The sequence below is a fragment of the Lissotriton helveticus genome, chromosome 6 (assembly GCF_964261635.1).
Source record: "Lissotriton helveticus chromosome 6, aLisHel1.1, whole genome shotgun sequence".
Taxonomy (NCBI): domain Eukaryota; kingdom Metazoa; phylum Chordata; class Amphibia; order Caudata; family Salamandridae; genus Lissotriton; species Lissotriton helveticus.
Genome location: NC_136067.1, coordinates 107,355,445 through 107,379,553, shown reverse-complemented (window position 1 = coordinate 107,379,553; position 24,109 = coordinate 107,355,445). Strand labels below are relative to the sequence as shown.

Genomic DNA, 24,109 nt, shown 5'->3' with positions numbered 1-24,109 from the left:
GTTATCTTCCTCATCATACTGTGAATGTGTAGGAGAGTAAGGCACAAAAGGCATTTTAGGAAAGAAAGGAGGAGGAGTGAAAGGTCTTAAGGGAGATGTCCCAAAGTCTTTTCTCTTTAGAGGACCAGAGGAAGGAGTGTCCGTGTCCAATGGTCTCTTTTTCCGGCGGTAAACTGTAACGTGTCCTGTTTCAGGGTCTATATACAGTTTAGATTGCTCCTCACTCACTGGATCAGGATGGAAGAGTTCTTCCTCAACTGTCCGTGGCGCCGATGTTTTTGGCTTAGTGACTAGTCCATGACTTTTTGGCTTGAGGGCCTTTGGTCGTGGAGCTCTTTCCGGTTCGACTGCTGCTTTAGGGTCGGAGACCTTTTTCGGTTCGACGACTTTGTCATTGTCGACGTCCTTTGTTGCTTTTACAGTCTTTTTTGGTTCGGCGACCTTCTTTCGAGCGACGACCTGTTTTGAATCGACCGTATTCTTTGGTTCGATACCTTTGGGTGTTTGTTTTTTATGTTCTATTACCTTTTTTGGCTCGATGTTTTTGCTCGAGTCGACCGTTTTTTGCGTGTCGGCGGGCTTTGTAGTGCGATCTTGTTTTTGTTGACCGACACTCTTTTTAGGCTCTACGGTTTTCTTTGGGTCGAGTATTCTCTTTGGATCGACGACCTTTTTAGGCTCGGAGCTCTTTTTCGGTTCGATAGCTTCTGGCTCGAAAACCTTTTTGGGTTGGCTGACCTTCTTTGGTTCGAGAACCTTCTTTGGTTCGACAACCTTTGGTTCGACAACTTTTCTCGGTTTGACGACCTTCGGTTCGACAATGTTTTTCGGGCCGACAACCTTTTTGGGGAGAGTGTTGCTCAGGCCCTGTCTATCAGAAGGCTTGGTTTTACGCTTCGGAGCCGAGCGGCGGGGCTTCTGAAGGAGTTTGTCGATCTCGGCTAAGGCCTTTAGGTGATGCTTCGACCGGAGCCTTTTCTTTTGGGATAAGCGGGCTTGGGGGCGGAGTACTCACTTTTTGCCCCGGTGTGATCTGGTCATCGGAGTGCTACTGGTCCTCAACGGTGACTATTTCTAGATCCAAGTCCGCCGCTTCCGGGAGGTCGTGTTCGTCATCGAAGATGTTCTCCGGTTCCGGTGCTTGCCGCTGCATCTCTTGACCTTTTTCGGCTCGAGCTTTTTGTCTGCTCGACGACGTTCTTCGGGTCGATAGTCTTTTTAGTGCGATCTGGTTTTTGTGGATCGACACTCTTTTTGGGGTCGACTGTCTTTTTGGGGTCGACTGTCCTTTTTTGTTTCAACGTCCTTTTTTATCAACGAGCTTCTTCGGCTCGACAACCGATTTAAGTTGTACGGTCTTTTTGGGAATAGTATTGCTCGTTCCAGGGGTATCAGAAGGCTTGGGTTTAGTCTTCGGAGCCGAGCCGGCAGGCGGGGCCTCTGAAGGAGTCTGTCGATCTCGGCTAAGGCCTTTAGGTGATGCTTCGACCGTAGCCTTGTCTTGTGGTGAAAGCGGGGTTGGGGGCTTGGTACTCACAGTTTACCCCGGTGTGATCTGGTCATCGGAGTCCGACTGGTCCTCTACGGTGACAATTTCTAGATCGAAGTCGGCCGCTTCTAGGAGGTCATGTTCGTCTTCGAAAACTGTCTCCGGTTCCGGTGCATGCCGCTGCATCTCTTGTCTAGCAGCTCTTCGGCTCCGGATAGTTTTCTTCGACCGGAACTGAGCACAGGCTGGGCGGTTTTCCTCGTTGTGCTCGGGTGATAAACATACAGTATGCAACAAGTGCCTATCAGTATGTGGGAATTTGGAGTGACATTGTGGGCACTTTTTAAACGGGGTCCTTTCCATCGGCAGCAGGCCCACGTGGCGCCGAAAAAGCCCAACGGCCCGCGTCGACAACCGGATCGAGATGGAAAGTAATTTCTAGTGGAGGGGTACCAAACGAGAACAAATACCGTCGAGGTAGAAGGCCTTTTGGTCTTGGAAAGTTGAAAACTTTCGGTTCCGAAGTTGGAGTTAAGGAATGATTCAGAAAAGGGGGTGGTGATGAACAGAGTGTCTGAATTAAGCAGACCACTCTTACCCAGTCCAAAGATCAGGGCTTGATCCATCACCGTTATTTATCTCACTGCCCCATCCCAGCTCAGAACCTGGCTATATGCAAATTAGTCTGTCCCTGGCCCAGTGCATCATGGGAACAGGGCAGACCAAACTACCAAGCCAATTCTTCACCAGAAAGGAGACAAGCTACCGGGGACCGGTTTCTGGCATTTCAGCCTCTTCGGCCCGGCTTGCTTGAATCCTGATGGAGCAGTGAGAAAGGGACTCATGTCTGAGTATACCCTGCCACACCTATAGTGGCCAAAAACGATTCAGAAAAGGGGGTGGTGATGAACAGAGTGTCTGAATTAAGCAGACCACTCTTACCCAGTCGAAAGATCAGGGCTTGATCCATCACCGTTATTTATCTCACTGCCCCATCCCAGCTCAGAACCTGGCTATATGCAAATTAGTCTGTCCCTGGCCCAGTGCATCATGGGAACAGGGCAGACCAAACTACCAAGCTAATTCTTCACCAGAAAGGAGACAAGCTACCGGGGACCGGTTTCTGGCATTTCAGCCTCTTCGGCCCGGCTTGCTTGAATCCTGATGGAGCAGTGAGAAAGGGACTCATGTCTGAGTATACCCTGCCACACCTATAGTGGCCAAAAACGATTCAGAAAAGGGGGTGGTGATGAACAGAGTGTCTGAATTAAGCAGACCACTCTTACCCAGTCCAAAGATCAGGGCTTGATCCATCACCGTTATTTATCTCACTTCCCCATCCCAGCTCAGAACCTGGCTATATGCAAATTAGTTTGTCCCTGGCCCAGTGCATCATGGGAACAGGGCAGACCAAACTACCAAGCCAATTCTTCACCAGAAAGGAGACAAGCTACCGGGGACCGGTTTCTGGCATTTCAGCCTCTTCGGCCCGGCTTGCTTGAATCCTGATGGAGCAGTGAGAAAGGGACTCATGTCTGAGTATACCCTGCCACACCTATAGTGGCCAAAAACGATTCAGAAAAGGGGGTGGTGATGAACAGAGTGTCTGAATTAAGCAGACCACTCTTACCCAGTCCAAAGATCAGGGCTTGATCCATCACCGTTATTTATCTCACTGCCCCATCCCAGCTCAGAACCTGGCTATATGCAAATTAGTCTGTCCCTGGCCCAGTGCATCATGGGAACAGGGCAGACCAAACTACCAAGCCAATTCTTCACCAGAAAGGAGACAAGCTACCGGGGACCGGTTTCTGGCATTTCAGCCTCTTCGGCCCGGCTTGCTTGAATCCTGATGGAGCAGTGAGAAAGGGACTCATGTCTGAGTATACCCTGCCACACCTATAGTGGCCAAAAACGATTCAGAAAAGGGGGTGGTGATGAACAGAGTGTCTGAATTAAGCAGACCACTCTTACCCAGTCCAAAGATCAGGGCTTGATCCATCACCGTTATTTATCTCACTGCCCCATCCCAGCTCAGAACCTGGCTATATGCAAATTAGTCTGTCCCTGGCCCAGTGCATCATGGGAACAGGGCAGACCAAACTACCAAGCCAATTCTTCACCAGAAAGGAGACAAGCTACCGGGGACCGGTTTCTGGCATTTCAGCCTCTTCGGCCCGGCTTGCTTGAATCCTGATGGAGCAGTGAGAAAGGGACTCATGTCTGAGTATACCCTGCCACACCTATAGTGGCCAAAAACGATTCAGAAAAGGGGGTGGTGATGAACACAGCTTGTTTCCTTCCCAGTGTAAGAATTGGCTTTTGTAGTCTGGTCTGCCCTGTTCCCATGATGCACTGGGCCAGGGACAGACTAATTTGCATACAGCCAGGTTCTGAAACTGGGATGGTGCAATGAGCTAAAAAACGGTGTTGGATCTAGCCCTGATCTCTTGACTGGGTGAGAGTACTCTGCTTAATTCAGAGACTCTGTCCATCACCACCCCTTGTTGTAAATTATTTTGTCCACCCTAAGCGTGGAAGGGTATACTCAGATGTGAGTCCCTTGCTCATTGCACCATCAGGATTCAAGCAAGCCGGGCCGAAGACGGCTGAAATGCCAGAAACCGGTCCCCGGAAGCTTGTTTCCTTCCCAGTGTAAGAATTGGCTTTTGTAGTCTGGTCTGCCCTGTTCCCATGATGCACTGGGCCAGGGACAGACTAATTTGCATACAGCCAGGTTCTGAAACTGGGATGGTGCAATGAGCTAAAAAACGGTGTTGGATCTAGCCCTGATCTCTTGACTGGGTGAGAGTACTCTGCTTAATTCAGAGACTCTGTCCATCACCACCCCTTGTTGGAGTTAAGGAATAGCATCCGAACCCAATGGCGGAAAAAACAATCTGAAGATGGAGAGGATGCCCATGCGCACTATAGTCCAGGGGAGGAGCCACCTATCTCGTGATACTTCAAAGACTCTTCCAGGACAACAAGGTGCAATCATCCGGACCCAACACTAGGCGGCAATCTATGCAAAGATATGAATTCAGCTGCCCACAATCCTCGAACACACACACACACACATATATATATATATATATATATATATACACACACACACACACACACACACACACACACACATACACACAACATAAAAATAAAAGACATACAACAACAAATTAGAAAGCTGCAACGTACCTGGCTCAAAACAAACGCCAAACAAGAAAAACTTCACCTACAGAAAATTAACAGATTATAAAAGTCTGCTATCAAAAAAGCTGAGAAAAGGTACTATTCAGACAGAATTCAGAACGCTAAATGTGCAAATAAAGAATTCGATAAAATTCTCAATGAATTTCGAAAACCAAATTGCCTAGAAGGAACTCATCCTGTTACTCAAGATTTCACAGACAGACTGGCAAATCATTACATGGACAAAGCAGACACATTGGAATCGTACTTCAAACAGAAACAAAGCACCAGCACTAACCCTTGTACAAAACAACAATCCAAGAATGCTCTAATCAAGCCTCTCCGTTCCTTCCAACACATCTCACACGATGAATTTATGGACCTGGTCAAAGCAAGCTGGCAAAGCAAGCTGGCCTGCCGGTAGCCCTTCTGACCCCTGTCCGCCACAAACTTTCAAGACAATTCTTTTAACAACCTCTGCTGCCACTCCAGTAAGAAGAATCAAAACGATTCCTTAACTACTGGAATATTTCCAGAAGAACTCAAAAAGTCATACATACGCCCTTTACTGAAGAAAACAAACGTGGACCCGCTAAACCCTGACAACTACAGACCCATTACAAATGGACCGTTCCTGGGCAAACTGATAGAAAGAGCAGCATTCGCCTAGATGTCACAATTCATTGAAGAGAATTACATACTTTCAGACTTCCAAACAGGATTCTGTCCGGGAAGAAGCACTGAATCTGCACTTCTTGCCATCTGGGATGACCTAAAGAATACAGTTCACCGCAACGGGGTTGCTGCGCTACTCCTCTTGGACCTCTCAGCTGCCTTTGATACGGTTGACCATGACACTCTGAAACAAAGACTCTAGGAAGCCGGCATTGAGGGAACTGATTTAGACTGGATAGCGTCCTACCTTCAAAACAGAACTGTCATCCATACCCCACCTTCCTCGTCCAAATCATACTCCACAAAAGCAGGGGTCCCTCAAGGTTCTATCATCTCGCCCATGCTTTTCAACATCTACATGAAGTCATTACCAGTACTAATCAATAAATTTCACCTCACGTGCTAGAACTATGCAGATGACACGCAAATACTCCTTCAACTGGAATGCCCCAAAGACATTGGAAAATCACAAGCTTTTAGCGGTCTCAGAGCCGTGGATCAGTGGATGACAAGGAGCCATCTCAAATTGAATGCTTCAACAACTGAAATGCTCACGTGTGGCTATTGGAAACATTACAACCCGCTTGCGGCATGGCCTGATGAACCAGAATCACTGCCTATAGTATCAAAGGAAGTAAGAAACCTCGGAATGACCAAGGACTCCAAGCTGTCGATGAATGCCCAAGTGGATAAACTAGCAAGATCAAGCTTTGCTTCTATAAAAACGCTGCGACTAATTTTCCCTCATTTGGGATTTCCACACAAGGTCCAAGCTACCATCTCCCTTGTTCTGCCCAAACTCGATTACGCCAATAGCCTCTACCACGGATCTCCTTTAACAACCATGAAAAGACTACAACGGATTCAGAACTCTGCTTCCAGACTACTCTTGCATATCAAACCGCAAGACCACATTTCCTCTGCCTTGAAAGCCCTGCATTGGTTACCGGTTGCCAGAAGATCCACGTTCAAGATGCTTTGTATCACCCACAAAGCAATACATGGAATGGGACCGCTCTTCATCAGGAATAAAATCACCAAAGACATTCAACAAAGGAACCTCCGCTCTAAAGGTGCATCTCGCCTCAAAATCTCACCATAAAGAAAAAAAACATGGGTGGCACATCCTTCTCTGTTCAAGCAGCCAAACTATGGAACTCTTTACCCCCCAACATAAGTTTCACGACAACCACCTTATCTTCAGAAAACTACTCAAGATTTGGCTCTTCCCCACATAAGCACCATACACAAATAGAAATTTACAGCAAATCCCTCTGTATACAAGCATTTTTATTTCACTATAGATATGTACCTATCTTTGTGTATTACTTTGTATAAACATGTAAAATAATTATGTTGTTGAGAGAAAAAATAATAATAAATAAAAATAAAATCATCTTTGGTCTACATGTACATACTTCCATTGTGCATCTATGTACCTTCCATGTACTTGGATCTGTGTGTCTGTTACTTTTCTCATGAAAAAGCATATCCAATGCACTACCCTATTTCTGATCCTGTGCCTCTATCAATCAATCAATTCAAAATCTTTATTCGAATTTCAGAAATTCATAAAAGCAATCTCATTTACAAAACAATATATATATATATATATATATATATCATAAGGAAAACTTTACAGATTGGCATTCCTAGACAGCAGATAATTGTAACGATTATAAAACAATTGATATAAAAACGGCGAATCAAGGATTGTACATCATTTTACGAACCAGAGTTACAAGTCTCCGAAAAGTGCTGGTGCGAAAAACTATTTCTTCAGTGTCCAGACAGAACAGCATATAATAAGAATCCCCCAGGGAGAGCGGTCTATGTTTCCTAAAGAACGGAGCTAAAAACCATTTCACATATTTTAGGTAATATTTTCTAAGAAAAAAGAAGTGCAAATCATTTTGTGCGCTCATTCCATCACAAGGGCATGGTTTATAGCCCGAGTTTGAACAATGGCCCAGAGGAAAGCTTAATAAAAATCTTACAGTTCCTGCCCTAAGACGAAACAAAAGGGTTCTTTCCCAGTTGGTCATTGGCAAGGTAAGGTATAGTGGTAAGGGATACCTATGCAACATTTTATCCATGTATGCCGCAACTGACGGTTTATTCAATTCCTTTTTTATCCTATCTAGGTTACAAAGTGTGTATAGTGCATTTTTTAATTCATTCTTATCACGTGGATCAGCTCTAGTCGATTCTAAAAAGAGCTGGCCTCTGTTCACACTACATAGACTCTTGTAAACTCCAGAAAGCCAGGGGATATCCATTCCTTTTTCGCATTTGAGGCAATCACTTATGCTTTCTTGCGTCAGAGTGGCCGATTTAATCCTCCAAACGGAGAGCCAAAATAACGCTGGTCTAGTGCCAATGAAATCACAGATGAAATGCAAATTTAATTCCCTGTGGCAAATATACTCAGAGGTAGAAATTGGTACACCCAAAAGTTTCCTACAGAAGCGATTTTCTTCTTGTTGGATGCAGCAATTTCTTGCCAAACCCCATACCTCAGCCCCGTATGTGGCTACTTGGGCGCATTGCGATTTTACATTTTTTAAAATGGCTTTAATAGCCCCCATCTTCCTCGGGCCTGGGAGACTAAGAATTTAGTTAATGGCCTTTGAGAACTTGCTCGTGGAGTGGGCCAAATGCCCAGTCCACCAGCCGTTCGCAGCAAAGTCCATCCCTAAATATGGAAAAGAACAAGTAGAATATAATCTATCAGTCCCCACTAAAATGGAATCGAGCTGGCGTTTCGCTGGCCCACATGACATGATGAAAGATTTTTTGAAATTCATGCGCAGATCCAGACCATCCATGTACTGTACAAATGTTTTGACCAACATACGCAAAGAGTTAGGGGTACGGCCCATAAGGACCGCATCATCTGCGTAAAAAAGTGCTGGTAGTAATTTCCTGTTAATTTTCGGGACGTCTGAGGTGGACTGCTTTAGGGAGTTGCTCAGCCCATTAATATAAATATTAAAACGCAGGGGTGCTAAAAACGCACCCCTGTCTGACCACTCGCCCCACCCTGCTGGCACCAGAGGTCTCCCCACCCATGCCAATCCTAACTCGTGCTTTGAGGTCGGTATGTAAAAATGCCAGGAAGTGAACCAGAGGCTCGTCAAATCCATGATCCAGCAAGATGGACCAAAGTTTGGACCTGTTAACTAAATCAAACGCAGACGATAAGTCCATGAATGCTAAGTAAACAGGGGACGATCGAGCAATGTTATATTTGCCAATAACCAAATTAAGGTTCCAACATTGCTCGACTGTGCCAACATTACCTCTAAAACCCATCTGGCAGGAGTCCAACATTCCACTTTCCTCCGTCCATTCCAAAACCCTGTTATAAAGTACTCGGCCCAAAATCTTTAAAGTATTATCGAGCAGCGAGATTGGTCTATAATTAATTGGATCTGACCTATCCCCCTTCTTGTATATTGGGACGATAGTACTTGTTGCCCAAGTTTCTGGCATGGGGGCTTGAAGCAGATTGTTAAAAATGTTCAACAGAATTGGGGCCCAGAATTCCGGTTTCCACTTTATAATGTCTATAGGGAGCCCATCAGGACCCGGTGCCTTGTTGCCAAGGCTCTGTTTAATTGCCACTTCCACCTCCCGCAGCGTAATCCGTAGGGAACAAAGAGATCCCTGCACGTAACAGACTTTACCTTGTGTTGGTGCGGCATATATTTTAGAGAAGTGGGTCTCCCATAAGTCGCTCAAGATAGTACAGCTGATGTCAGTTGTTGGCCCATATTACGCAGGTTCCTAACTGCAGGCCAGAATGAGTTCCCATTTTTTCCAGCTGCTGAGTCGACTAAGGCCTCCCAATGCTCCCCCAATAAAGTGGCCTTTCGTTCTCTAACTGTGATTTTATACATCCTCCTTGCTGTCCTTACCACCGTAGGGCACCTGGGCTTGGAGGTCAGAACTTTACGTACATTTTTATTTGCTTCTGAGCATTTGTGGTCAAACCATCTAGGTTCTTTATCTACCCTATGCAGTGGTTCTGACAGGAGGGATCTTATTACAGAACATAATTTAGTGAAACATTCAATTATCCATAGGTAATTTCCTTCTGTTGACATACATGGGGTGATTAAATGCTGATGCTCTTCAATCAGGACCTCAACTATTCGACCGCTATCTACTCCCCTCCATTTCAATCTTAAATTATCTGTTGAGGGGGCAATGTCTCTCTCCCAGTGAGAAATACTATACACTGGGCGAGGTCCTAATCTTAATACCGCTATCAGGGGATTATGGTCTCCAAAGGTTGTTGCATAAACTTTAGCCGTTATAAGGCGATCAAAGAATGTGTTCACTGACAAAAGTATCGAATTCTAATCCCCTCCTTTGTCCGGATCCCGAAGTTCCTTAAGGATTTTAGCATTGAAGTCCCCCCCTAGGAGAATCCCAATGCCCTCATCTGTGCCTTGTTGCTGATCTAAATCTGATAGAACTTTAAAAAGCTCTATAAAATTCTTCTTTGGAACCGAATAAAAATCATTATTATAAAAATTAATCAAATAAAAGGTGGCACGTCTTTTGTACTCCAATATCTGTATATTTAGACTATTGATTAGTATCACCCTGGTGCTTCTCCCAGCAGCTATCCTAATCCCAATGATTAAGCCACCGGAAGCACGTCCAAAATCAGGCTTGGGTGCTGTCAAGCTAAAACTATGGTACCCCTCTATATGTAATTCTTGTGTAGCCCTAGTTTCCTGAAACATTATAATGTCATTCCCAGTCACTATATGCATCCAGTCTATATCCACTAGTCTTGATTCGAGGCCTGCGACATTCCAGTTCAAAATGCGGTGGTCAAAATGATTCATTATCCTTTTTGGATTGCTGGGGATCTTCGGTTTTCTTTCATTAGTGGATAGTGCTGGGCATAAATCAGCCACTACCTGAGGGTGGTCAGTTAGTGAGGTTGCTGAAAGTATGAGTGTAAGTTCCTGTGCTTTTATTCTCTTTGCTTGATTTACTGCGCGGTGTACTAAGCTTTCCCCTGTTAGACTTCCCTCTTTGCCGTTAGCTGACTAACTCAATTGGATGTCAGTCTTGTTCGTTTAAATTGGAAAAAGCCTGTTCAAAGCGGTTGTAAGTCGGGACATTATATTCATACCTCTCCTGGTTTTGGGGAATAGTTGGGCGATTACATCTATGTATGGGTGAGATATGGGGCTTGCGCTAGAAAAAACCCAGGGGGAAAATATATATCCCCTCCCTTCCTATTTGTGTTGTCCCTGCTCTCTCTAGGATTGTTCTAACTAACTCAGGGGATCCAAAGTTCAAAACTATGCAGTCGCCCCTTTCGCTTTTATTTGAGCTCCCTATCCAGGAGACCCTGCGTACCATGTTAAATTCGTGAAACAGATGCCTGCCAACCCAGTCCTGAGATTTAATAGATGTAATGCCTTGTGTTGTAGGGTAGTCCAATGTTCCTCAGGGTTGGGTTGGATTGTTGGTACATTCGAGAGCACAACTGTGTAGGGTAAAGGACTCGGGGGCTAGGCTAAAGTATCCCTTTCTATGTGCAATGTCCGGACCTCCTCTTTTGGTCATTCCAACCCTTGCTTCCCCCGGATTTTATTCCTGCTCGTGCAGGGCTATTTCCAGCTAATTGGGTATCGGTGCTATTTAGTATGAAAGCCTGTGCGCCCTCTTTGGTGATCACATTCTCGGGCGCTACTACCTTGTTTAAATCATTAGTCGGGTGTATTGCTTGGATGCCCTGGGTTACTATACCCCCATTTAGCGACTGACTGCTATGTGGGGAAAGTTTTTGTTCTAGGACAGTCAGACGAGTGTCGATATCCACAAGTTTATCTAGTAGCGGTTTTATCAACACCGTTAGTTTCCCCTCAATTTTTGCCAATATGCTATCTTCCAGCTCTGCCAGACAGTACTCAGTAGAGTTTTTCTTACTTAATATATTTGGGCAAGTAGGGCTGTCAGCAGGTATCTCTTCTCCTGAGCCTTTCCTACGGCGGGTATTTCCATTTGTTTTTGCCGCTTTGCGTTTGTTGTATTGTGGCTGGTGCACCACCTGCCTTCCTTTTCCTTGTGATGGCTTGGGCCATACCTTCCTTCATCTTGTACTGTGATTGTCGTGTAAACGTAGCCACAGATGGGAGAGGTGATGATGCTGGGGTAGGTGATAATACTGGTGACGGTGCTATGACAGTTATGCCAGTTGAAGCGCCAGATGGCCTAAGTGGGGTTTCAGAAATTACCACCAGGGGCTCTAATGGCACTTGTGGTGCAATGGCCAAGTTGTATCTATCTAATGTGGCTTCATTAACAATAACACCCCTCCCTGTATTGGCTTCCATGGATGCTCTACGCGTTTGAAGGGAGAGTCTTCGTTGTGTAAGTTCAATTTCGTGTACCAAAACCGATTCTGCTCTAATAAGAAAGGCATCGAGGGTCCCACTACCCCTTGGCTCCCGGTCCCTTTTCGAGTGCCCATATTTATATATAAAAACAGACAAATTTGATCGGTATGGCACACACAATAGCAATATTTTGGGGGAAATCAAAAGTCACAAACCATGTTCAGGATCATAGGCAGCAAGTCTCGATGTTTTTACATATTCGATTTCTGGCCCAGCCTGGCCTCCGTCGGCCCTGGACAGCCACAGACGGCCCAACCTTTGCCCGGGCTTAGCAAGACTACGCGCGCGCGTCCCGCGACGCGGGAACACCGGCGTCCTTTTGGGCGCCACCTGGTGCGAAATCGATGCGTGGGCGGCATAAGCCGCGGGGAACCCTGGGAGATGTTGTCTCCCCCCTCGGCGGCCGCGCACAGGTTGCAGGAAGCAGCGGCAGCGGGGTAGACCAAGGGAAACAGCGCAGCGTCCTCGCGCACCACCGAGATCCTAAAGCGCCTCCAAATGTCCACGGGCAAGAAATCGGCACAACAGCAGGTAAATCCCAGGCAGTACTTGTCTTTTGGCAATGAGCATACTCTATCAATACCTTTAATCTACATGGACTTACCTCCTTTATGTATCTATATACTTTCAATGTAATTATGGATCTATATATTAATCACTTTCTTCTAATTTAGCATTTCTAGGCTTTCCTGTTTTCAGTTTCTATTTTTGGTAAATTCTGGTGGTGTTTTTTCAGTGTTTTCCAGTGATTTCAATACCTTTAAAAAACTGTGCTTTTCAGTGGTTATTTATTTTGCGCCATAAAAAAACAGCGGAAACAGTGTTTTACCGGTGTTTATGGAACGCTTTGCTTTTATTATTGCTTGCTTTCTTCACTGATGCATGGCTTACAGACAGTGTACGTATATATTAGGTCTAAATACATTTTTAGAAGTCAAACTTATTGTAGTACACCATACAATATTTCTTCAGTGAGTCTTTGGTCATGCGTGCTCTCCCTTTCCTTCCCATGTAAACTTTTATTTGTGAAAAGACCCTCTCAACATAGATACTTGAGACTGGCAACGCCAAAACAGCCTGAACACAATTCACCAACTCTGGCCACTGACGTAGCTTTCCATGCCAATTTAGGTGGACCTGAAGCTTGAGATTCTCTGGGACAAGTTCTGCAACATATGCGTTGAACTGAATGCATATGCCCTCAGAGTTATTAAAGAAGTAAAAAATGAAGCAGTACTTTTCAAAGTCTTGAAAAAATTCCACTTTAGGGAAGGGATCTAGCATTTGTACCACAGTGAGGCTACATCGACTTCAAATGCTATGGTTGGTGAAGGGGCATTTCTATGCATTATTGCAAGCTATTTTCATGCATTGTAAAATTGAATTTCCTGAATTGATCCTCAACATTTATTTGCTTACTAAGTAGCAATCATTCTCATAGGGAACATGTTGCAGTGCCAAAGACACAAAGTGTCGCCCAGCCTCCTCTTGAGGAGATGTTCCCCATCTATACCAATTATGCTGAACACTTGGTAGAGAAGGGAAGAGGTGTCGTATACGAATCCAATATATGCCTCATAATTATCACGCTAAACATCATACTAAATCTGACAAAATTGAAAAGAAACACAACGGTTGTGGTTAACCTGATACAAGAAAGCACCTCAAAATAGAACACTTTATCTGGTATAGTGGAGTTTAGCCCTGATGGGTGGGGGCCAGGATTTGAAAATCAGAAGAGGCACAACACAGTTTAACGTTCAGGCTGTGCACATTATTATTCAAAACGAGGGCTGGTTCCAATTTACCAGCATGCAAAAGGCACACGAAGCACGAACCTAAGCTCCCGAACACATACACACTACCCGTGCACCCCAGTCTCCACTGTTTATCGAGCAAAAGGGAAACAAACAATGCAAATCCCGCAAAAAAATACAGTGCCAGGCAGTAGGGGAGCTACTGTTGCAAGACACTTCCCAGAGCGACATGTCCCTTTTGTAGCTTATGAAATCAACTGAATGTGGGGGTGTTTGCATAAATCTTAATGCAATTCGGAGCTAAATCTGATTACAATGAGTTTGGTTGTAGGACTGACCCATCTGTGCAGTATGAGCCTCTTCTCTTCTGCGGAGATTCTGTAATCCTGAATTATATGCATTTTCAATTTAACAACTTTTTTATGAATTTAGGAGGGATGTACTATGTGCAACAGACAAGTTGTTTCCACTATCTTCAATATTGGGTTCACTGCCCCCCTACCCAATGAGGGTCGGAATGGGTGATAGGTCGGTGCTTCAGGGTCACTTCTGGGCTCGTTTTTTTAGGGCCTCAGTCAAACAGCCCACAGAACAAGGGGAGGAGTACGGCAGCGTCCGTTGGGCCATCTATACCTCAGTCACACCCCCCACTCCATCTTAGCCAGGCTGGGGGCCAGGTGTTCCTTGAGCCATTCACACCCTGGCCCCCCATGTGTCGGACCAGCTCAGCAGCAGTGTTACCCCCTCCCCGCCAGGCCACAACATGCAGGCCATAGTGGGTGGGATAAGAAGAAGTACGCATAGGCCTTGATCGGGGCCAGGTATTGTGGGCCGGCCCCAGTGTATTTTAGGCCGTGGTGGAGGGGGTGTGCCTCTCTTTAGGCTCCGCTGTGACCTGACAGAGTCCCAGCATAGGCTAAGCATACTGTGATTCTGGACAACTCAGTTAATCTCACACAAGCTTGTTTTTGTAAAAACAAGCAATTGTTATATGCTATTGCCATTCTTAAGGGTTGTTGGACAGAATGTATGTGTAACAACATTGTGCACCACGATGGTTTATGATCCGAAATTCCTTAAGAAGGTGTTTTTTAAGACACTGGCTACTTTGGCCTAAATCTGATTTTAAAAAAAACAGTTATTAAATTCTTATGTTTCGTACATTCATTACTTTGAAAAACAGCCTCTAAATACCAGATATAAACGGCACCAGCAAAGTATACCTCAGTTACACCTGCTTTTAAACACAACAAGCACGTTATTCGAAGAATTGCAAAGGGAATTACAATGTATTCAAATAGCTATAGTTTTTCTGAAATTATGACCCTTACTCTTTCTATTGCAACCACACACTTTTAAAACGTGTGTTTGGTGCAAATCTATAATCTATGTATGCTTTAAAAGCCAAATTCACCTAGTCTAAACTACACAGTACAACTCTTTACGCATTGAAATAGTCACAAAGGTCACCAGAATCTGTATTCCCTGATCAGATTGTATCTGTACTCCACATCTGCTTGACTAAGAGCATAATTATTTTGCATGTTATACAATTTTTATATGACCCGATATAAAATTGTACAATTCTATTAAACAATGTCCACGTATCTAATGCACACACGCAGAAAATGTTCGCATGTTCGCTAAATGTTTTCAGGGCCTCAGTCAACTAGCCCACCGAACATTTCATGCTGTCCCACTCCTCTGTGGTGCTCACAAACTGAGGTGGGGAGGGATGGGGGAGGACATTAGCGTGCTGGGCTATCTTTGCCTCAGACACACCCTCCCCAACATCCTGAGCCAGGCTGGGGGCCAAGTGTTGCTCTGGCCGTTGGGCTTTCACACCTCGTCTCCTCATGTGTCAGACCGGCTCAGCAGCAGTGTTTTCCCCTCCCCGCCAGGCCACCACCTGCAGGCCATAATGGGTGGGGGAGGAAGAAGTATGCATGGGCCTCGCAGGGGACCGGGTATTCTCACCTCGGCCTCAGCGTCATTTAGGCCTTTATGGAAGGGGTGTGCCTTTGTTTAGGCCTCTCTGTGACCCGACAGAGTCCCAGCATTGGCTAAGCTTCCTCCGATTCTGGACAACTCACTTAATCTCCCAAGGCCTAAAATAAAACTAGATTTGATCTTTTGTAATTTAATTGGCACACATGTAAATCGCTCTACTGCCTTAGGGCTGAGATAGCGCTATATAAAACTACACAACATTTCCGGCTAGATTCTGCAAAGGCCAGGACGTGATGACTAAAGAAGTCTTCTATAAACATCCATATTAATGTTATTTTGTTTTTCTGCCTTTGTCTTGCTAACTATCAGTTATGGCTCATTCTGGCAGGTTTACTACACATTTTCATGCATGCCAGAACATTAAAATGCCAGTCAATCTGGTAAAAAACGGCGATTAATAAAGAGACGATCTGGGAATGTGGGCTACTTTTTCTGGAGAGCCCCGGCCGCATTGCAATCCCAATCCAACCCACCCGTCATTCGCAGTGTAGCCAGCTAAGAATTTACTGCCAGTGCCTTGCAGATGATTGTGCCTCTTTCCTCATGCACCTGCAGGAAATGTTGCAGAAGGGCTATTACGCTAATTTCACATGAAGCTCGAGATCCGGGTGAGCCGCCTCTGAATATTGAAAAAAACAGAAAACTGCAAGGACAAAAATGCTGTACTACCTTTCAGGGTAAATGAGGGCAGCGCGGGCTTATCTATTATCTTCAGATGCTCTTTAATATGCAAGCAGTGGTGCATCATGAGAAAGGCCATTCCTTAAGGATAGTTCTTTTTTGTGCTCCTCTGGCTCCCTCAAGTGGCCAAGCGGAGCATCAAATATGTAAAAAAAAAAAAATCAGTGACACTCGAAATATGTAAAAAAAAATCAGTGACACTCGGTTTAAACCAGGTCATCTTATTTTCAATCGGTAGGGTACTATCGTTTATATTCGGTTTTAACCGAATTCCGGACAGCCTAAGCATTTCCAATGCACTACCCTATTTCTCAGCCTATACTTCGCTCAATATATCTTCTAGCCCAACCTTCTAACTCATCTCAAACTTGTTCTACTACTCCTTCCAATGCACTACCCTATCTCTCATCCTATACATCTATCAATATATCCTCTACATCCACTCTCTCATTTATCCCAAACCCCATACCACTACTGATTGCCAAAATAACCCTTTCTAGACTCTCTCCTACTCTACCCCTCCTTGCATCATACCGATCCCCTAAAACAAACCTTTCTAAACTCTTTCCTCTGAGTCCTCCCCTCCAAAACTCCTTTATACTCATCCAAAAGCCTCCTCCTATTGCTAAGATCTAAAAAAAAAAAAAGATCTCACTTTTATCCCTCCACTATCCTTTTCAAAACGAAATTAACAGACTAACATGTTCACTTCTCAAATTCCATATTAAACTATACTAATATACTATCCAAATAACTGAATATCCTATCCACTACTCAAATTACTTCATATTTTTTTACTATACTAATTTTCAACAGTAATCCTTTACGGGTTCCGGAGTGGCGTGCTACTCGCCAGAAAAGCCATTCAACACCCATCAGGGGTAACAAGTGCTATATGAAATAAAATCTTTCTTCCCCTTTTATCCCTCCTCTAGCCTTCTCACTCCAAGTAACTGAGTAATATCCACCACTGAAATTACTTCATATTTCACCATATTAATTCACCACTAATCCTTTGTAGGCTTCCTGAATAGTGTGCGTCAATAAGTGCTATATCAATACAAACCTTTGTCCTCCTCTATCCTTCTGCTATCATTCCAAATCCAAATAACTGACTAACCTATCCACCACTTAAAATGTACTTGCATGTTTCACTATACTAATACAACACTAATCCTCTATGGGTCCCGGAGTAGCGTGCTAATCGCCGAAAAAGCGCTTCGACGCCTCGTCAGGGGTAGTAAGCGCTATATAAATGCAATTACAAAGCATTTACAATATATATATATATATATACGTACACACGTATTTCAGGATTTTCTTTAGGAAAATAAAAAGGAAAACCTGGTACAGGCAATAGCGAAATGCATGGGCAAGAACCTGCCAATGCATTATAAATGTCCAACTGCTAGGCGGTAATTTATACATTTGACAGACCATCCCTCCACCACCATGAAAGCAGAGTAATTTATTCAATCCCCCTAGTGGAACGACAGGCCATCCACCAAATAAATCAGGCCCAAAGTTATGTAAGCACACTATGTAAAAAAGACAGTAAAAATTATTTCCCTTATTTATTGTGAAAGAACCATGACTTTAACCCCCACTCTAGTGTAGAAAAATAATGCATACCTGTGATTGCTGAGTCCGATCGGATTTCTGAAAAAAGATAATAGGAACAGAGTTAAGTAGGGAACAGAAAATCAACATCAAAACATTGACAAGCACACACTGTTGCTTCTTTAACTGTGGTGAATCACACCAGAGAACACATGTTCAGGAAACTCCATATTACAATGAAAGGCACAAGAAAAAGTAACATGCTTTCAGTCCTTTTCTGCATTAAAGAATCTTCATTGAAGTCGTAAACACTAGAATAATTATGCACTGCCTGCTAGAACCCATTAGCACTTCGTTATATATGTAGAATCCATGTTAACATACAATGGGGAGTCATGTCCATCTGACTTAATGATGTAGTACACCCTATGATATCCCATCAGAGGTTCATTTTCTTTTTCTGGGAGAATGCAATAACTTAGAATACCAATTTCAAACCTGTGTTGCTGCGTATTGCACAGAAAGATGAAAATGTATTAAAAACGTAAAAAGAAATGCAGCCTAATAGGTTTTCATTGTAAAAAAAGTTGCTGTCCCTTTAAGAAACCATGAGGTTTCTCTACGAACAGCACACCACACTGGCAGTTTGCCTCTGAGAGCCATTTCTGTTTAGGTCTCGCCTAGCAAACGCAGCGCATGCGCTGTTTCGCCTTGTTAGGTCTCGCCTAGCGAATGCAGCGCATGCGCTGCTCCACCTTGGCGAGACTATTGTTGTGGGTTTGGTGCGCAAACGGAGACAAACAATGTGGCTGCACGGACAGGCGATGTGCACACGCAAGGCTGTTCCTCTCGGCCTCACGCGCACATTGAATTGTTTCCCAGAATATTCTTGTATGTCTGAGTGTGCAAAGGAGGTGAACACAGAGAAGACAAGCTAGCGGATTATTAACAGGCTGGTTTCATATTGTCATTATCTGAATGGCCCTCAGCATAAATAAATACTATAGCTCAACACTTGAATCGCCGCCACTATATTTGCAACCCAATTCTTTCGCACGTTTTACGGAGCAGCTCCACCACCAATTAAAAACTCCTCCCTCTACTCCCTTCTAAGATGGCCTTCAGTTTCGCATGTATCGTGTCCATGATGCCCACCTCTGACCTTTTCTAGCAATAAGAAGTGCACATTTTTTTTTCTTTCTTTCTATCCCCTCACCGAGTTGCCGCCCCCGAAAGAAGCATCCATGTGTTCATAGTTCGTTTTCTCTTGCGCTTTTATTTATTTCGGTTTTGTTGATACTCTTGACCTCTGACCCCGCCGACTCCACACGTGTTCGAAGCTGGAGAATCAGTACAATCTGCAGAGTGCAGTCAGAGCAGAGGAATCATGAAGACACCAAGCGCCAAGAGGAAGCAGCCAGCAGAGGCAGGAGAGAAGGGGGAGAGCGCCAGGGAGCAGGTGAGAGGGGTGTGTGTTGAGAAAATTAAGAGCCGAACCACTGCTGGGAGAGAGACCTGCCACTTGAGAGCAAGGGAAGGAGTGGTAAATGATGCGGATTGTCAGTGAGGGTCTTAACAATAGTTGGAGGGTCCTGCCACTAGATAGCTAGGGAAGGGGTGCAGGACATTGCATTGGTAGGAGTGAGAAGAATATGCCACTATAGAGCGAGGTAAGAGGGTGCAGGATATTGCATTGAAAGAAGTGATACAACTGGACCACTGGAGAGTAGAGATCCATCACGGCTGCTTAAATCCTGATGCAAGTTAGGGAATTGCTCTAGATACACATATTTAAAGTACTCTACTGCGTTCATAACCTGCAAGGGAGGTGAGTGAAAAGGGGTTATACCAGTTAATGCAGCAGTGAAAAGGTATCCCTTCAGTCAGGGATGTCTCAGCCCACCATTTTCCTGAGGTCGATAAAAATAATAACCATTAAGCGCAGTATTGGTGACATTTGGTACAAAAACTGAAGTTTTTACAGACTCCTAGGCGGAACATTTAATCGTCCACTGAAACTGTAAACACAGCTCTTAAGGACTACCACGGCGATGGCTTTTGCAGTGCACACAGTTGTGTTATGGGGTAGGCTGCATCAAGGTGCTACAGAAAGCCTCCAGGAAGGTTAGGCGTATGCCAGCAGGAGACAAGGTGATTGATTCGGGTACTCATTGTTTTTAGGTCTCGCCTAGCTATCGCATAAGCGATGGCTCTGCGAGACATTTAGAGGGGTTTTTAAAAGTGCTCCCAAATTCTGCAGGCGGATCGGGTACAGTGCATGTGCGCCGGGCACGCACACCATTTGTCAGCCTGCGTCATCACTTTTGCGGCCGCTTTAATGTTCTCAGTGAGCTGCGCGGCCACTGAGAACATCAAAGCGGCCGCAAAAGTGATCACACTTTACAGTTTACACACGTATCCCCCTTCAAATGTTCATACCTAGTGCCTACACCTTCTTCAAGCACTTTGGGCTCATTCTGCCTCAAACACTTCGGTATCCGCCTTCACAAACATTCCTTACACACCCCTCTAAAATACTACTTTGTTCCCCAAAACACCCCAATCCCTCAAGCACTCTCTCCACCTCAGCCCTCCCTAAACACTCCTCCTCCCCCTTCATAGATATGCTCATGCTTACCCCCTCTTGAAGCATGTCGGACTCACTCCGACCTCCTCAAACACTCTAGTATCTCCCTCCTCAAACATTGCTTCCACTTCGCTCTCAAACATTCAGATTCCTCAGGGATTCCTGCTTCTTCCTACTCAAAGACTCATGCAGCCGGTTCTCAAATACATGCGCCTCCTCAAACACCCCTGCTTCCCCTTCCTCAAACCTCTCCTCCATAATTCCCCGTATGGCTCTCAAACAATAATCCCCAGTGTTTTCTCTGCGCTCCCTCCTCTCTCGCATTGAAGCGGGCCGGCCAGCTGTGCCTTGCGGTCTATCTGCAGTCAAAATCTATGTATCTATATATCTGTGATTTATGGTTTATGCCAGCCTCGGAGTCCGAGGTGTAAATGCATAATGCAGAATTTTGAGCGGCTTGCACGAGGACCAATATGCAGTGTTTCGCCATTGTTTGGAAAGTACAGTATCAGCACTGACTGATTGGAAATACTTTATGTGGCGGTCCGGGGCACCTGCAGAAATCTTTAGAAAATCCTCTCGCCCCGCCTGATGGAGCAATCTCCTTTAGCTTCGTCAGTGGGCCCAGCAGCACGGAGCTGTCGAGGTGAGGTTTTCTGTTTGAGAACTAACATGAATTATGTATTGAGGGTTAAACAGGGAAGAACATCGCCAGTCGGCGCAGTATTTGCATGGTAATAGAGCATTGATTGCGCGTGGCGTCCATTAGTAGGCCCTGCTGGGAATAAGTTTCAAGGACCTGGCAGCCGAGCGAAATTGCAAGGCACCTCTTGGCGGCAAATTGGGAGGGACGCAGGGGATCCTGAGGGGAATTGCACGCGCCCATCGGATGCTGGAGCGCTTATTGCGCAGTGCGCGCGCTGGAGACGTGACTCCGGCTGCAGGACTCTCCCACTCTGCTGCACTTTCACGAGGGGTGAGAGCCCTGTCCTAAGGCGAGAGCTGTGGACACTCACTTGAGAGCACCCCCTGCCCCGGAGTGTCCTTCACAACAGCCCTTTGCTACGCCCCTGCGTCACTTTTGACCTTACTATGTAACCCTTCTCATGCTTCCTTATGGCTTTTAGGGTTGGAGGTAGGTGTCCAGAGCATGATTCCCGATCCTCACCAGCTACTGTATGAGCATGGAAGTCTCTTAAGTTCCTCTTAATTGTAGCTCCTCGTTGACCCACTTTCTTGGGACCCACATAGTGTTGTTGGCTGCTGAGAGTAACTTCTGTCTGATTTTTTGGGAGGGGTGGAGGGGGGAGTTTAATGATTTTGGCAAACTCTGTCGCCCCTCCTCTTAGAGGTGGACCCCCATTTAGCCTACCTCCTTTTTGTGTACAAAAAATGTATGCTGTGCGGATGTGACCTTTTAGGTAACCCGGTGTGTAAGAAATGGTTAATGTGTCCTTACAGGCAAAATAAGTCCATGACATGCAAAGCCTGCAGACAGATTGTGCCTCGCCTTTTCGTCTGTCTGGAGGATCCACACAATTTCCTTCCACCCTGTCAGATATCACAAACAAATGCAAATGAAGGCTTACAAAGGTGTCCAACCATAAAGAAAAGAAAACTATAAGAAGCAGATTTCTCAAATCTAGCTAAAGAGCTCACATGCCCATTCAGCTCTAGTCCAGACTAGTCTCCGCTGCTCTGTCTGGGGACAAAACCAGAGAACCTACTCTCCCCTTCATTAGCTGGTGCAAGAAACCAGCTTCCTTCTCGATTGGAGCAGGAGCCCTGCCCTGCCCTGCTTCTTGGAATATCAAACACATAATGAACCCTTTGACCTAGTCCCTTGATAAGCATTTTGGCCTGCCAGATAAGGGGTGTCCTCCAGAAACCTGTATGCATTCAGCAAGAGATTGTCCAGTGTAAGGCCCTCTGACCTAAATGTAGGCCTCTGCTTCCCACCTCATCACATCACATCAGAGACCGGGAAGAACTCCCAGCAGCTACTAAGTGCAGGTGAGCAAACCCACTGAAAGATAACTGCCTGGTGAGCATGCTCCCTGCACCCGTCTCTGTTCTGGGGACTGTGCTGAGCACTTTCTGCACCGGCATCCTTTGGCACAGATATTTAGAGCCGGGCTGCCCTGCGCCATGCTTGGAATTCTCCAGACCCTGCCCGTTCCCTCCGGATCCTGACCTCATTGCCAAATGGTTTTGTTGCGATGTTTGGCCCCTCCTGCTGACGATAATATTTCGCTCTACTGATGATAGGTTGACTTGCATACTTCTCTATCAAGCAAGACTGGGAGACCTAGGAATATTGAACTGATGATGAGGTAGATGTTAGCAGCTCTGAAGTCGCAATGAGTTATAATGTTTAGGGACCCCTAACTCTAACATGACAAGACCAGCCATTCAGGATCAATGCATGTTGTTGATCCACAAGTCGAGAATGATCTCTCACCCCAAACATGAGCTTCCAGGAATATCTCAAAAACACAATAGACCAAAATGTTTTACCCTCCACCAGTGGGAACTGGGACACATCATCTTTTCTTTCCATGTATTATCTAGGCTTTGTTGTTGGTTTCTATTCGGAAATAACTCAAAAAGTAGCCTAAAAGACACCCAAGATACGTCTCATTGTGTGAGCATGCTCCTTTGGACTTCTTTACCCTCACAGCACTACAAGTGGAGCCCAGGTTAAAGATGATCCGATGAGCTTTGCAGCTTTCTGTGGTGCTGAGGTCTCATTGGATAACATCAATTGCCAATCATAACACGAGAGCTGTATCAAATCTGACCAAGTCAAAAAGCAATTTGCTTCATTTCTTTAGAACAGTGAAGGCTAAAGAGTTGAATATTACTCCACTCCTATTTATTTTTATTGCGCTATAATTGTAAAGGGATTCTTCCAGTGTTGTTTATCTATAAAGCAATAACCCTGATTGAAAGCTGATATGTATTGCAGCTGTGACAGCGTTGTTGCTTTCCGGAAGCAGACCCTGCTGCTGCCTGTAATGACGGCGGCGTGCACTGGGAGCCGGCGGCCCTGCCTCTTGTCAAAGGCTCTGACTGTCCGCGGCTCTGTTTAACCCCTACCGCGCTACCGCGTTTTCCCGCTGTGCGCTGGAATTTCAAAAATGCGCTGTTTATGACAAAGCCAGCTCGTCATCCGCGTAGCGCAGGTAACGCCCATGACCAGCTGGCTTTGTCATCAGCGCTGAAGGGGTTAAAGGAGTACTGCTGGTCGGATAGTCGGTGGGCTCGTGCACCTGCCCCATGTAACAGTGAGTAGGCTGTAGCCTGTAGGTCAAAAGTTCGGAACCCTTCGGCGCCAATTCAGTTTATCATCCTTCCGAAGCCGCGAAAGTAAGTACAACTGAGAAGATGTTATCAACCTCTGTTACAGCAGCTGTGGGATACACGTGAGGAGCCGCAAGTTTGTTGTCAATATTAATGATACAAATAAGCATGGGTTCCTTGAGCTTTTGGTATGAATAAGTGGCAGAGTGGTCCCGGGAGCACCCTCATAGCACCTACAACAGGCAGCCTGAGCCCCTTGATGTACGTCTGCGGCCTGCACTGGTGAAGGGATACCCGGCTGTAAGTGTTAGTCTGTCAGCCTCTTGATGGCATGCTTCCCGGGTTAGGGGTGATCACCAGGGGAGCTGTTCAGACAACGGCAGTAACAAGAGGGAGTTCAAGTATTAAACAAGCATTGGCACAGCCG

General features: G+C 45.3%; 1 protein-coding gene across 2 annotated transcripts in view; it reads right to left on the bottom strand.

The window, feature by feature from the left end:
- Positions 1-24,109, bottom strand: part of LOC144762300 (exportin-5-like) — a 2,334,361-nt gene that overhangs the window by 1,995,858 nt on the left and 314,394 nt on the right. For both annotated transcript variants that reach the window (XM_078647447.1, XM_078647448.1), the window contains exon 6: positions 17,865-17,891. In XM_078647447.1, coding sequence (XP_078503573.1) covers positions 17,865-17,891 — 27 coding nt within the window. The remainder of the gene's footprint in view (positions 1-17,864; positions 17,892-24,109) is intronic.